Here is an 18,811-nt window from a genome sequence, read left to right on the forward strand (position 1 = left end):
TTTAGCTCAGGAGTTAGAGAGTTGGTAGTTTGACCCCTGCTCCTCCAATCGGCATGCTTAAGTGTTTTTTTTCTGCAAGACACTAAACACAAGTGTATGATTGGTAAATTAAAAGTTGTAAAATAAAGCTCCATTTTCACTCTGAGTGCACATTAAGACTAGAAAAGCACCAAATACCAGTCAATTACCAGTTTCAGCCAAACTCTTTATATATTTGGAGGTATGAAATGACACTTTCTCTGACAGCAGCTTCTTGGGTAGTTTTTTCTGATGTTATAGCTGATTTAAGTTTCCCTTAACATGGACAGGAGACAGACTGCATGTGGTAAACGTGTTGTTGGTGCTACAGCTAACAGTTCATCTCAGTGGAAAAACAAACTCCTGACTTCTTAATCCACAGTTGCCGTATTTGTCTTCACTGTGTCAATAAACTGCTGGGTCAAAGTGTGTCACTGCATGCCAGCAGGTAGCCTGGAGGACAGTGTTTACATTGGCCCCTGTGTGCACTGTATACACCAGAATACCTGAGCACACCTGAGCAGCCAGAAATAAACCAGACTTGGCGCACACACACAGACACCAACAGCAAACAGGAAGCGAGGAGCCATTATGCTACCTAACGTCCCTTTATCTTTTCTTTAACGGGCTCTCTGTTTTTATCTCCTCAGTTTAGTTTTGATTCTGCCTTCCGTTCTTCATCTTTTGTCTCGCTCAGCCTTGTTTTCTCTGCATGTCTTCCAGCTGACAGGGCGGAGGTTTGTAGGTTTAACAGTGCTGGCTGAGAGTCGATATATGACGCAAAGCACACAGCTATTTCCCACTTATGTCTATTCAAGTGCACAGTGTTGTTTCCCAATACATTTTCTTAGGTCTTACGTCCTTAAGGGTAAGTTTTGATTGAACAAAATTCACCAAAACAATAAGTCAGAACTCACTTTACTAATACAACTCAAAATAAACAGTTCAATGTAATGGCTCGCACTGTGCAAGCACCTATGTTTTCAAGCTTCAGTTTTTCCCCTGTCAAAGTTTTATTTGCAGTATACAAAAATACACATTTCAACTGATTAATCGCTCATTATGTGTTTTGATCAATTAGAAAACACTGTAACCTCAAAATAATGTCACTGACAAATTGCAAACAGCCTAAATAAATTTAATTTTTACTGTCACAGAGAACAGAGATGCTGCAACTCATTATCAATTCTGCCTAAAGGCCCGACATAGAATTTCAGCTTATTTTGAAACCAAAGCTGTTGTGCAGACACCATCACTGATTAAAATGATCCGATAAGATTCAAGAAAATGTGACAGACCGGATCATCGCTCAACTAAAACCGGCTCATTCACATTGGCAGTTTAATACTCTGTGACGTTATTGCCCTTTCATTGGTTGTAAAGTAACTGATTAATTCAACATTCGAATAACACTTTGAACTTGTATGGCTGCAGAGATGATGTGACCTCCCGTTAGAAAATATAAGCTGAATTCCCAGCTCTTAAAAAGAGAAGAAAAAAAATCATTAACATCTCTCGCTGCCGCTCTCTCTCTTCATCTCTGACCTACATTCACAGTCGGCGTTGGCCTGGCAGCGCCAGCTGATACAGAGTCACATTTTCAGGCTGGGCAGCTCTGACAACAGTTGCTCCAGAGTTATGGGGTCAGACAGACGTTTCCCTGCCCGGGTCATGTGACAGAAATGCTCTGCATTCTCCTTACAGCCTGTGTGACACATGGCATACATACTGTACTTTATGGATGTGACAGAAACCGTGTGAATGAACGCTGATGTGACGCTATGCAGACAGAACGGACAGCTGTTTGTGGCCTATAGAAAGAGATATATACACTAAATATATATATTTAAGCGACAAATGTTTTACGTTCAGCTTAATTTCATATTTGAGCATGACTGAAGACATGCAGGCATCTAATCATGGAGGATTTAGTCTGCAGGGTGTTATGGCACCTTGGTTCGTGCATGGTAAAAGAAGAACAGTGAATATCATTTACATAAATATTGGCTCTTACAGCTGCTCATTCAGATTTATTAAAACGGGATGTTTCTTTTCTAATGCCCTAAAAATCAACAAACATATTCAAAAACCTACCCATAAATAATTAAATATCTGCCTTCCTCTAAGCATTTGTAAATACACAAATGTTCAAATATTCATTTAGGACTCTTGTTCAGTTCATTCTCAACTGTGTTTTCTCTGCTAAACATTAGGGAGGGAAGGCATTTAACAAGCTGTAGCTTCAGAGCCGCTAACGGTGATAAAACACGGGCTAAACGATGCAGACAGATGCTCATCCATCGATGGAGCAGTGCCGCTCGTACGCAGTCACATTAACACTGATCATTACACACCGGCCTGATGCAACAACATTGACAGCTCAGATAAAAGGATGGAAATGAAAGGGACCAGCAGGAAGTCTTAGTAGAAAAAATATATATTGTTAGTTTTATGCCAGAAGACAGGAGACGTGAGAACGAGACGAAGAGCTGCAGGACAATTTCAGAAGGAGTAAATCAGGCGGAACATCTAGAGGAGCTTTTTCTGAAGCTATTACTCTGCTCCCACTGGACTGAAGATGTACAGTCCAGCTGCTTTATGACCCGAGACTGCTCACTTCATTGATTATCAAATAAATGTTGTCTGAGATGGTACACGGGGTCAGAGTGTGGAGCACTAATTTCATACACTACACAAACCAGCATTGAAACATGATTGATGTAAGTTGTTACAATTTATAGTGTGATTTCTATTGAAGATCTTTCTCAGAACTATTATCATTCATTCTAAAATAACCTGGAAATCCCAGATGAGCAATCCCAGCAGTACAAGTCCGTGATACATACCTTGATGAGATGTTTGTTGACCCATTTTGTGAAGGTTTTCTTCTGCACCCTGTCCCGCTCATCTGAACAAAGAGAAATAAAAGGAGAGAAAGAGAGAGAGGTTAATTACATAATCCAAATCCTGCAAAGATGCTGCAGCCACTGCGATTATTTAGTGCATTACGTAGATGAAGAGGTCACACCGAGGGACAGTGTTTGTGTCTGCAGTGATTATGATGGGTTTTATACAAAAAACTAAAGTCTTCTGTTAAACGACTGAATAATTTAATTCAATCTGAATTTTGTTAATGGGATGACAAGAAGGTGCGGCTCAAACCTCCCACAGTCAAACTTGTAGTGGCTTTTGGTTACACACACTCATTTTATAAAGCTGCTCGTGGAACCGAACAGGATAAAAAGACTCTTCAAGTTCATGGAGAACAGCTGGAGGTCCTGTTGATAAGATCCTCGTTAAACGTCCACAAACATGATTGCAACATCTTTACTGCATATTTTATGTGGGTGACATCACCCTTAATAAAATAAGATGTTTTCCTGATGCTCAAAAAGCATTTCACTTTTATGCCCCACTTGTTATTTTTGAGTGCAAACTTTACTCTTTATGCTTCCTTCTCTCTTCGTTACATTTCTGCAGAGGTTTTTCCCTCTCTATGATTCAGTCTCTTTCTGTGTGACCTGCAGCCAGGCACATCTCCAGGCTGCGTCCTCCCCAGGCCAGAGGAGTGAGGCAGCCAGGCTAGGAATAGAGCCTGATGCTGACCCACAACTCATTATCTCCTCACCGCAACCACAGCCTCCTGGTCTTTATACAGACTCGCGGAGCCTCTTCAGCTTTCCTCTGTTCATATCAGCCTGTCTGGGAGGAAACACAGACCCTTCCCGCCTTTCAGTTAAATATCTGACTTCCTGATGGAAAAACAGCACCACATCCTTTCAGTTACTGCCTCTTCACATGGGTTTGGATACATGTGAATGTAGAATTTAAAAAGCCATTATAATTCTGGTCAAAGTTAAAAGTATAAAGTAGTTTCAAGTTTTAAAATATTAAAAATGGGCATCGCTGACAAACGGATATTTCTGTGTTAATCATCTTTTTCTTTCTTTCCTTTTTATTTATTAATACATTTTTAACATCTTTCTTGCACCCCACTCTTCCCTTTTAAAAAAAACCCAAAACATTTCATAAGTTTCTGCTTGGTAAATACTGGTTGATTACGTTGCGCCTTATTCCACGCCAGCAATCAGATTCAACTGCTGCCATGGTTACACGGTAGCAGCCTGTAGGTGCTACGCGGAGCTTTCCAGAAGCCGTGTAGTGTCACCTGGGGTCAGTGTCAAAGTATGTGGAAAAACCAGTAATGTGGGCTATTTTTTTTCATGGTTGCCATTGATGGTCCTCCAGATTTGAGATCCATCAGATCTCAAAATAATACAAGCCACAAAATGTGAAGAACTTTGTAGTGAAAGCGAAAACAACAATCTTTTTACAGATATCACTGGTGACACTTCTCATGTGTGGTTAAACCTCTTTGGGCTTGCGTAAGAAAGAGCATCTGGCATAAAAAAAAATAACAAAAAAAGAAAAACCTGCCAAATCAGACAAGAGGAGCTAACTGCTGTAGTGATCCCACACTGATAATGGAGGAGCCTAAAGTAGCTTTTTGCACACCAATCGGCATTCTGCACACTGTCATCACTGTTTGGGTTCACACTGTTGGTTTTTGGAAACTCTCTTTAGCATCTGTGTTGGCTGAATTCACACAATCTGACTCTGTAAGTAGGAAGAGATACAAACACTGGACCATAAAGCCCACATTACCCACAATAGAAATGGCTGCCTACAATGATAAGGTCACTCAAGTAGCGTATGAACAGATTATTACTAAAGACAGAAAGCTGGTTTAGTACAAGTGATTCTTGTACATGCAGGAGTTGATACTTGCAAAGCTGTATTGATGTATATGTACTGTAGGTATATATGCATAGGTTAGTATGAGCGTTCAGTGCTTCTGAAAGTTAAATCTTTGTGGGTTTATCAAGTATAAGATTCCCACGTTACCATTCCCATCTGTGGACATCACAACTGTCTTTTTGTATGACACTGGTCTGTATACATATTTTTCTTTGTTTTTCTGTTTTGTATGACAGTTTTGGTAGTTGGAAATCCAGTCATGGAAAGACTGGATGAGACCAGAGGGATGAAGCAAATCTACCAACAAATGAGGAAATAAGTAGAAATAAGTAAAAAAAAAAATGCTTACATTCATTTTAAATATTATACTTTCTATTTTTACTCATATGAGGACAAATTAGAGCTGAAGAGGTTTTTTTCCCTCCATTATATTGAATGGATTTGCAACAGCCAATCAGAAAAAAGGTTGCTCCAGGTACCTCACTTCTTCATCTGCTGTTTACGTGCTGCCACCATGCCAGAGCGCAGCCATGGGGAAAGAGTATCACTTCCCTCTTTAAGCATCTTGTTATCTCTCCGTCTGACACCCACACCTATGCAAACACACACTCAGTGACACACACACCCTCTCAGACCTCCACAATGCTGCTGAACAGCTCCAACACCTCCAGCTGTCGGGATTTCAAAAAGAGAAAGTCTGATTTAGGTTCAAACATCTCAACTGAATAAAAGTCAAAGATACCCTAAACCCTGAAAAACACACCCACCCAGACTCTCACACAGAGTGACCCCTCTAAGGAGTTTACACAGACGGAAGAGCCTCTCAGCAAAGAGCACAAATTTCAACATCTCTTGCAAAATAGTTTCACCACTGCCACACGCCTTGATTCCCAAACCTGCCCGGGTAGTCCGGCTTGTTAACCCAGAGGAAAAACTTAGGTTACAAACCTAAAGTCCTTAATGATCGTTTAATGATTCATCAGGTTCATCCAGGTGTGGCAGCTGGGGTTAGTAATCCCAGATATGTGGGTTATAAGATTTAAAAACCAGAGACATGTGGAGATGTCTGAGCGGCAGCCACAGAAAGGCAAACACACATGCACAGCAGAGCACATTGTTAAGCCGTACACACCCCCTTCCAGGCTATCTAAACACAGGACATGCACACACTTAACCCTTTGCGCTCAGACAAACAATGATTAATAGAGACCACCTTCAGCATAACTGCTGTCACCAGCATGTGCACAAATGGGAACTGTTCAAAAACACACACACACACACACACACACACACACACACACACACACACACACACACACACACACACACACGTGCTCACAGGAGACTCTCTGCAACATGTAAACATGCACTGCACACACTGTACAGCTTCCCTGTTGACATGTACTGTACACACACACAAACACACACAGGTAGGGGCTCACACTGACCTGCACAGCACATGAGCGAGTACAGGTGAGCGTTGAGGTTACACTCATCCCTGTAGTCGGGCCACATGTTCTACTGTTTCACTCCTCCTCCTCTACTCAGACCTTGAATTGATGTCAGTGACGCATAATCCGAGACAGAAGTCAGATAATTATAGCAGTAAGACGTCTTTTTGGTAACAAGCTGTCCCCATGTGTCCAAAACTGAAAGCCGTGGCCGACAGGAGCGCACCGGCCGGTACCACCAGTTTCAGTCTCAGCTCTGCTCTCTCCCCCTCTCTGTGGTTCACCCGTTCCCTCTTCCCTTGATCCCTGCGGTGGCTGCCATGTCTCCGGCCTACAGTCACTCTTTCCCAAGCGCAGTTGCTCTCACACACGTGTGTGTCAAAGTCAGCTGGTAGCTCCTCCCCCCGAGTATGAAAAGGACAGCCTCCTTGTTCACTGCCTAATCTCACTTCCTCACTAAGCTACGTCTCTCTCTCTCTCTCTCTCTCTGTGTGTCACTTATTCTGTAGCTCGCTCGCCCTCTGTTTGCAGGCCACAACAGACGGTGTGTTCTCTGACTGCAGCTGACGGTGGCTATGCAGAGCTGCAGGGGTGCTCTCGTGTTCATCTCCTCTGTTTTCTCTCTTTTATTTCTGCCTTTCCTCTTCAATGCGTACGCAGGAACCTCTCGAGTGAAATCCTGGAGGGACAAATTGTGTTTCTCGTATAGCTGACTCCTTTAAAGGAAATATTCAGAAAGGAAGTATATGCACGTGTCCCGCAGTGATGTCGTTTCTTAGAATAAAAATGTCTTTTTTCGTTCCAGGCACATCCACTTACGATGATGTAATCCACTCCCTGAATGTTTCGAAAACAAAAGCATTCATACAATCAAGGCTTGTTCTGCCACGCTTCGCAAACACCCATGCATTCTTTTGCTTTCGAGACGAAAAAAGCCAGATGTAGAAGCAGCAGCAGCGCCACCAGCTTACTGATATCACAGGTTTTCTTCCCCAAAGATGCACACACAAACCTCACAGCTGGCTTTTGTAAAAACAACCCTGCTAGCTAAAAGAAAACTGAGGAAAAGGCCAGGACTTGAGCTGAGGCGGACTTTAGTCCTTAAAGCGATTTAATAAAATACTGACAGGAAAACGAGCTTGAGTGGAATCAGTCATCTCATTAGTGCACGAGTCTGTTCATGTAACAGCCATGAGATGATGAGCCCAACTGAGCCAGGCCTGGATCACAGTTGAAGAAGATCCAGGTGAGTGGTTAATAAGAGCCCACCAGCTGCTGGTATTCGACATTTGACACATGATTACACATCCCGGCAATAAAAAACAACAAATACAAAAATAAATAAATAAAAGAGTGTCCTGCTTGTGTCCTCACAGCTGACAGACTAAACGCGCATTTTTATGAAGCCTCTTCACTTGTTCTTTTCCGTCTCTTAAAATAGCTCAGCTGTGCCAGACAGCGCCAACGCAGGTTTGAATAATCTCAGCTGTGTGGAAGCAATGAGTCTGCACTGCTATGGCTAAAAGCTCTGAGTCAAACAATATCCACAGACAGGTCATGTGACCCGGACCCAGGAGCCAGGCAGTGAGGAAGGGCGGACATTAAAACGAGCTCCTGATGCTTGCAGGATGTGTACTGTGGACAGTGTTGTACAGTACAGGTACACGCACTCTTACAGTCACAACAAGCTCAGAGTCACACAAGCCCCTCCCCTTTTTTCCCTTTCCCTCCAACAGCAGCCTTATTCCTTCAGCTCCATCCCTCCTCATGTCGTGTCCTCTTCCTCTCTGGTATTCTTCTCCTCCTCTTCTTCACAGTGGTTCTCTCTTTCTGTCACTAAGGGACCATCCACACTAAAAATACCAGACGGAGCTTACGCCTCTAATACCACGCAGCATGCTTATCCCTCGCTCCCTCCTTCTCTGCCGTTATCGCCACTAATCTCTAACACACTCTCTCTTCTGTCCGGTCTTCCGGTGGTCTGGCGTTCTCCTCCTCTGATTCAATTTGAATTAAACGTGGAAGTGAAGGATGCTTCCAAGTGTCCTGCTTTTCCTCTTCTAGCCTGCCTGGTTGCCTGTCACTTCTTTCACTTTCTCTTTCATTTTCCATTTTTCTTGCAGCCGGCCTGTTTCCCAGGGCTCATTTAGCCCCTTTCTGGTGACACTTGAAGCCTGGCACCAGTCTCTGTCCCTTCTCTTTCATTTTATTCTTCCTTCGCTTCCGCTTCTCATCCCATTTCTGTCTCTTTCATTGGCAGCTACAAACACTGCATGTTAAATATTTGGCAGTGTGTCGTTTTCTTCAATTTTCAAATCTAAACTTTCTTTGCTGGGTGGCTAAGATCTCCCAATTGCACACTAACAAGCTGTCCAGTTAGCCCCTTCATCAGATTAAGATCACATTCAATTTGCCCTCCTGTGGCCACAGAAGACAGACACCTGAGGGCTTAAATGCAGACTCCTGGACTCCTACTGTGCATTAAATACTACACAGATGCATGTTAGATCAGCACCTTCAACGTTTCTACACGTGACTTTAATCAATTCAAATTAGTTGTACAAACCTGATCTGCTCGGGTCAGAGTGAATCTAAAAACCCTGTTAGGAAGTGAAGCTGATTCAGGGTCACTGTGGCTTTGTTACTGACCCACATCTAAATAAAGACTTCATCATCCTGTTCAGTGGTCATGACATTAAAGCAGACATTGCTTTAGCTTGCTTTCAATTTAGTACGTTTGCTTTTTACAGTGAGACGATTGAATTTGCAATTTTTCTGACAACTGGAAATCACTCCAGCAGGCTTCAGCACTTACAAGCAAATCATAGCTGATTCAGACCAATCAGCTAACTATGAAGAACTACAGTCCAATATAGCTGCAGCCATGGGAGGTTTTAGATATTTAGGTATTTTTATGGTGACAATTTTAAGGTGACTTATGTACACATTTTTCCGGCATACCACTTTTATCTAGACGCATTGTTCGTGTGCTTACAGAACTTGAAGATCCAGATCTAACTGGTTAAAATTTGCCTCTGGTAGATGGTGACAGACAGTTCGGTCATATAATTACAAGCCAAGCAGTTTTGTGAAAGTTCAAACTTTTTGGAAGATTTTCCACAAAAGACCTGACTCTTCATCTCACAGAAAATTCCCTCCAAATCATAAATGCATCGAGTCCCTTTGTCATTTTGTCGTGAGAACAACAACAGTTTGCCCCATTCTCACAAAGAATCCTCCTAAAAGCTTCTAAATCCTGATAACTTCAAAATAATTAAATTGAATTTAAGTTAAGCTAAACTATTACTCCTAAAATACTACTACTAAACAACTTTGGTAACACTTTAATTCATTTTCATTCAACCCAGAGTAATCCTAACAAACAGACAGATTATTAACTTCACCTCCTTGGTGCAGCTTTTTAAATCTACTGAAGCCTTATTTACTGATGTTGCGCTGTTGGACAGGCTGTGCATCGTAAACAACACACGCTGCGTTCAATAAAAAGCGTAGTAATTTCAAAGAAAGCATAAACCACTGACATTTAAGTAGTATGTCAACTTTTACCACATCATGTACTTTCTATATAAAAACCCATGCATCCAACACACCCTAGCATGCTTGGCCTACCACTGTGAAACGCGGAGTTTCCTGTGTGGGAGAAAAAATAAGTCACACAACATCACCACATACACACACACACACACACACACACACACACACACACACACACACACACCAGCTGTGTTACACAGTAGCAGCTCCTCTATAAACTGGAAACAACAAGCAAATCAACATGAAAGTCAAATATGATGCTTCATAACGTCCAACCACACCCAACATCTCCAAATGACTAAAGTAGTTGCATTCCTAAAAGTGCACAGTCATTGTGAGACCCACATATGACCGAATAACTGCACGCACCTAAATGCAGACAGCCAAGTGTTCACACTCCTTTTATGTATGAGGTGCATTATCTGTTAGTGACACTTAGACCTAATTCTGCTCACATCCATCTTTGATCTTTTTGAAGCTCATTCAAAACACGGTGAGAAAGTCACACTTTCACCGCCTTGCGGCCATGCAGAGGGTGAGTGCACCCAAAGGAAAGATTACATTTGTGTAAGGAAACATATCTTATATCTTTTTTATTTAGCAGCATCAATTATCTAATCACACCTCATATTTTTGTGTCCATCGATAACCATCCAGGGTTTTTTCAGTCAAGACTTTGCTTATTTCAGCAGGTAAATACCAAACCACACATGCTAAACCAGGGGTAGGCAACTCCAGGCCTGGAGTGCACACCTGAATCAAATGATTAGTTTATTATGAGGCCTCTGGAGAACTTCAAGACATGTTGGGGAGGTAATTTAGCCATTTGAATCAACTGTGTTGGATCAAGGACACATCTAAAACCTGCAGGACACCGGCACTCGAGGCCTGGAGTCGCCGAACTCTGTGATAAACCAAAGTGAAATCCTACATTAAGCAAATGAGTTCAATCACATTCTGGCCACCTTCCATCACTAATTATCTTCATAGCGGCCATGTTTCCCGTAGCCCATTTCACTGCCCACTTTTCTCTCTTACCACAACTCAGTCCGGTGATCAGAGATGATCTGGCCTCACCCCCTCAGTACCGATCGACCTCATTGATTCACACTGTGACATCATGGCAGATACTGTTCTGCTCGTGAATCCGAGTCAGTCACCGCAGTCAGATAAAATTAGCCACAGTCCCAAATCCCAACATAGAAATTGGTTCAGTTTTTCCGCTCTTGAGACACAAGCTTTGACAGAACAGCAGCTACTGAGCGTGCGTGTAAAGGTTACCATCAACATGTCAAAACGATGTAGTTATCCCAGACTTTAGACAGGTACAGTATTAATTATGCAACTCGAGCAGGCTTTAAAGGAGCGTTAGCACCAAGGCTACACTACAAAACCCAAAAGGAATTCGTCTAATGCAAGACAAAGGTATGAATAATTGGACACATGACCAAACTTAGCAGCTTACTGGCAGCACAGCGTTTCATTGTTTACTGTAGAGTATGAAGATTTAAACACAGAGCATAGCTGCTCATGCAAGCAGCTGAAGATGCACATGAATGTGACGATATAACATCTTTTTCATGGATTCTCCTCCACTGACTCGTCCAGATACAACAATAAAGTCCCTGCAGCACAAAAGCATGAAGTGTCTCAGTGTAACAGGAGATGAAACAGGAGGAACCTTCATGCTCTTACAGCACAAGCTGCTTTACATTCCAGCAAAGCTAAAATAGAAAAACTGCACAGTTAATACAAACACCCATTACAAGCCAAGAAAACACTAAAGGTACTGATAATAAAGGGGAAACAAAGACACTGACATGCTAACAAAGAAGCAGAAGAGGCGGAGCCTAAACAGGAAGCACATGGATCTTGACATATAAGTCATAACTGAAGCAGTGAGGAGGAGGAAAACTGCAGTTGACAGTGACAGTTTACCTGTGTCAATGATGGGCATCTGACGACAGCGACGGCGGTAATACCAAAACCCAGCTGCAGTCAGAAAGTGAAAAGCCACCACCAGGATTGGCGTTATGACATCAGGGTCCGACAGAAAATCCATCTTGTCGTACCGAGCGATGGCAAAGTGCTCCTTGTCTGTCTGAACTTCCACAAAATATCACTTAAACAACAACCAAGTGAAGTTCCTGAAAGTCCAACAACTGAATCCCTCCAGGTTACGTCCCAATGCTAACAGCATCCACGCAGAGACGCTTTCACACAAGCCTTCTAAGGTCCGCTCACAGAATCATGACGATCCTTGGCCTGCTTTCACTTCTTCCCTTCCTTCCTCGAGCAGCATCTCTCAACTTCCAACACAAACTCCTGCAGCTACAAACTTCTGAGTCCCTCTCTCCATTCAGATGCCCTCCCTCTCCCCCCAATGCCTCTCTCTCTCTCCCCGTTTTAACCTCGCTCGCTCTCTGACACTCTAACAGTGAATTCCATTCCCCTGAAACAAGCGACCAGACTGTAGCCGTTGCTCAGTGCGCCGTTAGAAAAGCAGTAAATAAAAGAAATGGGACTAAAAGGACGGAAATGTGTGTATGCCACGTGTGTATGTGTGTGTGTGGTTGCCTCACACTCAGAAGGAAACCACATGGGAGATACCAAACCATCTTCCTGTGTACATTGAGTACATTACCGTTTTAGCATGTTAAAATAGATATTTGTATGTATATATATTAGTATGCACACATGCATATAACTTTTCTTTCTAAGTGGGTGCACACTTAGGCAGAATTTGTTGATGATGATGATGTGTGTGTGTCTGAGTGTGTCTGTGAGTGCGCGTGTGCACCCCTGTTGAGAAGGTGAGTGTGTATGTGTGTTTACCTCTGTTGCCATGAGTGAGCAATGCATCCTGTCTGTGATATTTATTAACGGCTATCTTTGAGTGATGTCTGCTGACTGTGACGGTGCGTTCAAAAGCTTTGGACACAAGGGGAGATTGTGTGTGTGTAAGAGACATTACAGAGTGATTCAGCATGAGTCAGGCTGCACACTGAAAGGCAGGGGGTCCCACAGCTGCTCTCACCTCGCAGAGAATTGTGTGTCTGTGCCTGAGTGTCTGTGTGAGTGTCTGTGTGTCCGACTCTGTGGTCAAGTTATCATGTCACCTCTGAAAAAGCTGCTGAGGTTTTTGGTCCTAGCAACCTCGAGACAAAACCACAACAAATCTGATGCTCTATTTGTGGGGTGAAAAACTTCACAGCCTCAAACTGTTCTGACTGTCGTGCTGATTTGAGTTCATGTGATTTAACACACCGATTTAAAGACGAGGAGTGAGTTTCTTTCTTTATTTGTCATTTCCTGAACATCACAATTACCAGATAACATGAGGTAATGGACATGTGTTCAAGATCCCGACTAACTGTCCGGTACTTTCCACTGTAGTTTAGTTAGTGCTTTGCACTGACTACGTTACCCAGAGTCCTTTTTGTCTCAAGATTATAGCCTGCACTCTGGAAATAGACTCAGATGAGAGTCAGACTCTGACAGTTTCAACACTGAACGAGAAGATTCACTGAAAATTTAAAGTCTGTACATTTTCCAAGTTAACTAAAGCTACTACACATGTACAGCCATGGGAGTTGTGATGTTCTGTGCTACAAATTCAACCAAAACATGCTAATATTGCCAAGAATCGACAAAGAGATTCAACAAAGAATATTTATGAACAACTTTACATTTATCATCACGACAACTTGTCCACAGAACAACTTCACAAACTTTACAGACACTGATGAAATGCAAAATATGTTCCTTTACTTGAATTATCATCAAGATTTTCTGTGCAGTTATATAATAACATGATTATATAAAAGCCAGGTTTTAATTTTTCAGTGAGGTGCTCTTTGAGATGTTACTGATAGTTTCTGACAACATTAAACATGAAACACCAAAGTTTCACCAAAAAAGGAAAGTAATGGACAGTTTAACACGATTGTTTTCACAGGGAGGAAATTAAGTGACCTATTATTTCAAAGTATTGAGTGGACAAGCATATGTAAATGCTAATCCTAACAAAGCTGAGATAACACCTGAAATAAAAACCTGCAGGTGTTTGGGATTTCCAGCTTCCCACTTTAACTGGAATGGAGCACTTTAGTTTGCAGAAAAGCAGAAACTGGATGTTGCGTTTACTTATTTATAGTTTCTCACAGTTGCGAAAAGGAAATTACAATATTAGATTAACTAAAAGAGAAAAAAGTGTGAGAAAAGAGACTGTATGAAGCACATGTGTCTCATGTGGGAAAGTTTGTTGCTACCACTGTGGGGCAGAAGAGACCAACATGTGTGTGGTAGGCTGGATGACATAACACTCAAACCACTGAGAACACACAAGTCGGGTGTTACACTCAGCAGCCTGAAACCAACCATCTCTGAAATGATCTTTTTATGTTGTTGTTTACGCACTTAAACCATCTTTAAGAATCCTTCACTGCTTAATATCACGTCTTTAAGGAGGAAAATTACAGTTACATCTGCTTTAATATCACTCCTCTGCACACAAAACGCCTCCTCTAAGCTAATTTTCGCATCATCTTCACGCACACTTAATTCACACCTGCAAAAACATCAATAATTCACATGCAAAAATGCACTTCATCAGTATAATACCTCCACTTACACTCACAGGACCTTCAATGAATTAAAGGCTACTGCTTTTGCTTGTGTGTGCATGCTGTCAGGGTCAAGAGGTCAGGGATCTGCGTCACGCAAAAAAAAAGAAGTTTCACAACTGGAAGATTTACAACAAAGCCCGGGGATGATGTCAGACTACAGTATAAGCAGGAAACAAGAGAAGAAGAAAGATGGAGGGATAAAGATGGAAGAGTGCAGGAAGCATTGAGAGCAGAGATGGAGGAAAGCTACAGTGTTATTGTAAGGCTCTGTGCCGGAGAGTGAAAGACTCTTTTCTTTCTGATATCAGAGGGAGAAATCTCACAGTCACTGACACACACACACACACACACACACACACACACACACACACACACACACACACACACACACACACACACAGAAAGCCTTTTGTGACCATCAGTTTCACTGCTGCCTCTGCTTTCACTATATTAGCATAATTAAATCCCTCCAGAAACTCAGAAAACCCTCAAATGACACAAACAATTAAATAATGTAAATATCTCCCTTTGCGTGACAGGTCTATATGATGCTCGCAGCAGCCTGTCATGTCTTCCCGTCTCTCCCTCCCCCAGTAAAACTCAATCCTTGCAGTCAGCATCCTTTATGTACCAAGGTCACCCTGACACACAGAAGTACGCAGGCACACACGCGCCACATCACCCAGAAATATGCCGTACCTTTGTGCGCACCTATTACTGCCTTGGCCCAGCACATGATAATACTCTACAAACAAATTTCTCTCCTCACTCCCACAAAGAGACACACACACAGAGGCCGAGCCATAAACTGCATCTCCATATGCAAATACCCTGCAGGCCGAGCACACATGAGAGCATGTGCATTCGCAGGTGTTGCACAAGTGGCTGCAGTAAATGACCATAAGCCATAACCATAATTTGTTCCTGTGGTATATTTCACCATTAAAGTGGATCTATTATGCACATTTATAGTTCAATATATTTTACTCTTGGACTCCATTAAAGCCTCTTTGCAATTTAACCCTTATTTACTTTGTGCAGGGCCTCAGTGAAGTGAAACAGACACTCCCAGGCCTTAAACTAGAAATATTTCTAATGGCCAGCAGAGGGCGATTGAAAAAAAATATACATGTATCAAAGCCTATGGGAAGACTCCCTTGCACTGTAAACACTATCCTGATGGGTTTGTGGGCTCAACTGCTGGTTTCAGGTCATAGTGAATAAACTATGAAGTTATTTTGTAAGTTACAGGCATTCTAATTATGAGAAATGAGGATTATTTAGAAAATGTTCAGTGGGACACCACTTGCAAAGACTTCACAACAGCATTTCGCTAAACAGTGAGTCATGTCATTGGCTAAATTTGTCTTTTGTAGTCTTTTACGCTCTGATTGGCTGCCCCTCACAAACAGAGGGGTTGAACAGCAGAGTGTCTGTGTTAACAAACAGAGCAGAGTGCCTCAGCTGACCATATAAAGATATCTGCATGCCATGACATCATACAGCTCCTAAAGTGGCAAAAAATCTCAGAAACGGGACACTGACAGCAGTTTAAGCTTTTGCCTTAAAAGGTATACTTACACTTATATTTAATAATAAACAAAAAATCATAATAGACTCCCTTTAAAAGCAGAACTTACCCCGACAAAAACAAAAGGACATTTCTATCACATATGGCCACCGTAAACCTTCATTTTATGATAGCTGGTTTATGGTAGCAATAGCAGGGATGAATTAAGATAGTGTTTTGGCAATATTTAACACAGCGATGTGCAGCATCCCAGCTGTTTGAGAGCCAATGCCAACTGCAGGAGGAAACATGGAGGGCAGAGGGGAGGATGAGCAGCAGGGAGCAGGATGAGGAAAATGACGACCGCGTCACAGTGATGAATCCTCTAGCCTTGGACTTTCATGTCCAGATTTCATGGTGACAAAAACTTCCCATCTCCCCCTTCCTCCTCCTCCTCCTCCTCTCTGGCTCATTTTAGTCCTTCTGAGTCCAAATCCCATGTGCCAGAATGAACTCAATTACCTCTGCATCTACACCAGCTTCTACTTGTGCAAGCATCCTCTGTCAAACAGTGCTAAACTCTTACATTTTTCTGCTTTGTTTGTAACAGAGAAACCAAAATGTGATGGTTTTGTGTTGAGAATTAGCTATATAAAAGATAAAAAATGGAAACTGTCCTCCCTTATGAGCCCAATCCCTCTGTTATCTTTATAAAAAGATAAGAGTGAAGAGAAACAGTGACGGTTCTGAAAGAGCCGCTGTAAACCATTTCTTTTATATGTGAATAAAGCAGCTATTTTCAGAGTCCAGTCGTTGCACAGCTGCATGTTGTGTGACCATGAAAACATCACAACTGACTGTCAGCCTCCCACACTGTTCCCCGGCAGCTGCGTGACCTCTGACATCTCTACTGGCAACATGCCGCAGAAACTCTTCCCGTCTGGAAACTGAGCCGGCAGCCACAGTCCCGACCTGCCAGTCTGAGGCTGACGTTTCAGACAAAAATACCACGAGGATTCAGACTCAGGAGGTGGATACTGATGAGAGGAAGAAAGCACTTGTACATGTTTGGATGAAATATATTCCCACCAGCAGCGTGCTCTGCAGAGGCACCTGACTGTCTCGTGCTACTAAACCACACAGTAAAACTGTTCCTGTGATCCTGAAGCAGCGAAAGTGATGAAGCTGTAATTCTGTTTGCACTGCAATGACAAACAGATGATGTATGGTCTGCAGGCAAAGTTGGAGCTATGTGGAAATAGAGCCAAACTTCGAGATGACCTCAGAGGGACGCTGCTCCCCTCTGCAGCACTGAACCCTGCAGTTAGGGGGCAGACTGGGTCCAGTTACAAAGCAACACAGCTCCACTCGTTCCCAGTGTTTCAGCATTTATTCTCAAAGATCTTATTCAGCTGAAAACAAAGTTCAGCCACATACCTAAAAACAGTGAACTTCAGTTCTTCCTGAAGACTTACACTTAGAGAAGTGAACATGAAGTTCACTAGAGTTGATTGAGGCTTCATAGACAGACCAGTTAACTAAATCATACATTGTTATTATCTGATGCTCGTGTTGTGACTCTTCAGTTCATCTGCTGTCTGAAATGAGCTGTTTTAACTGGTCTCCCTTTAAGCCAGCTTTCTTCTGATTGGCTGCCCCTCACAGACAGATTGTTTAAACAGCAGACCCGTGTGGCGTCTGTGCTCACGTCCCAGGTCATATTCATGAGATTAATGATATCACCTCTCTATGACATCATAAGAAGCCAAGGGTGTTCAGAGCACTCTGAAATCTGAGCTTTTGACTGCTGGGAATTTACTGACCTAAATATTTGAAACTTTAACCGTGCTTAACATGAGCATCACCCACTGTAACCATACATATATGACAGAAAATAAAGAAAACCTCAATAGGTCCCCTTTAACTACAGTACTATATCACTATTTTCATCAGGTTAGAAGCATTGGTAAGTTTCTTTGCAGTCCTCTTTAAAAACTAGAGAACTTTGTTTCACTTCCACCTTCATCTCTATGTGAAAAACAAAGCAAAAACAAAAACCCTTTTTATTCAGGTATGCATTACTATGTTGCACATATGTTATTAGTGTTACGTCAAAGTAGGAGTGCCCTGGGTTCAAACCCATCTGAACCTTTTGTTCCACACAAAAGCTTCAGAAGCATTTTAGCATTAATGCTAGATTACGGTTATTTAAAGAGGCATTAAAGAAAAATCATGTGCGACATTTACAGGAAGTACACGCTTCTTTGTCGGTATTCAACTTCGAGCTACTAAAGCTTTTATCTAACATCATTCTTTCCAGGAATCTTGACTGACTGTTTTATTTATTCACACATCAGACAACATGTAAAACTGCATTTTTTATTATTATTTTTTTAGTTCGTTCATCTCACAATCTATAAATCATATACTGGTGAAGTAATATGCTGGTATTTATTTCACAAGCATGGAGGTAATGCATTTTTAATGATTAATAATTTACTCTTACATCAAGCTTGACAGGGAGCACTGTGTCTACTGTGCTGGCTGTACAAACGTCTCTTAGTGCGAGATGAACACATCAAACTCTCCCGGTGCTTGTAAAGTAAGTTTCGTTTTGACATGAGAACTAAGCGGATCGTTGCACCCATTCCAGAGATGACGGGAACAGAGCCAGAGAGAGGGAGACGCAGACAGCGATACCTCGAGATGCCATTAAGAGATTAAAGTACAGGAGAGAGGTAAAGGATAACACAGGAGGGGGGAGAGGATGAGGGTGGCCCCCCAGATAAAACAACAAGGATGGATTAACAGGAGGACGCACACAAAACACAGGGTCAGAGAAGAAAAACCAGTGATGACAGGAGGGAAGATGACCCACCTGGAGACCGGCA

General features: G+C 42.2%; 1 protein-coding gene across 1 annotated transcript in view; it reads right to left on the bottom strand.

Moving 5' to 3' along the window:
• Positions 1-18,811, bottom strand: part of macf1a (microtubule actin crosslinking factor 1a) — a 235,581-nt gene that overhangs the window by 127,847 nt on the left and 88,923 nt on the right. The window contains 1 exon segment of the mRNA XM_025902114.1: positions 2,865-2,926. Coding sequence (XP_025757899.1) covers positions 2,865-2,926 — 62 coding nt within the window.

Source organism: Oreochromis niloticus, linkage group LG22 (genome assembly GCF_001858045.2).
Source record: "Oreochromis niloticus isolate F11D_XX linkage group LG22, O_niloticus_UMD_NMBU, whole genome shotgun sequence".
Taxonomy (NCBI): domain Eukaryota; kingdom Metazoa; phylum Chordata; class Actinopteri; order Cichliformes; family Cichlidae; genus Oreochromis; species Oreochromis niloticus.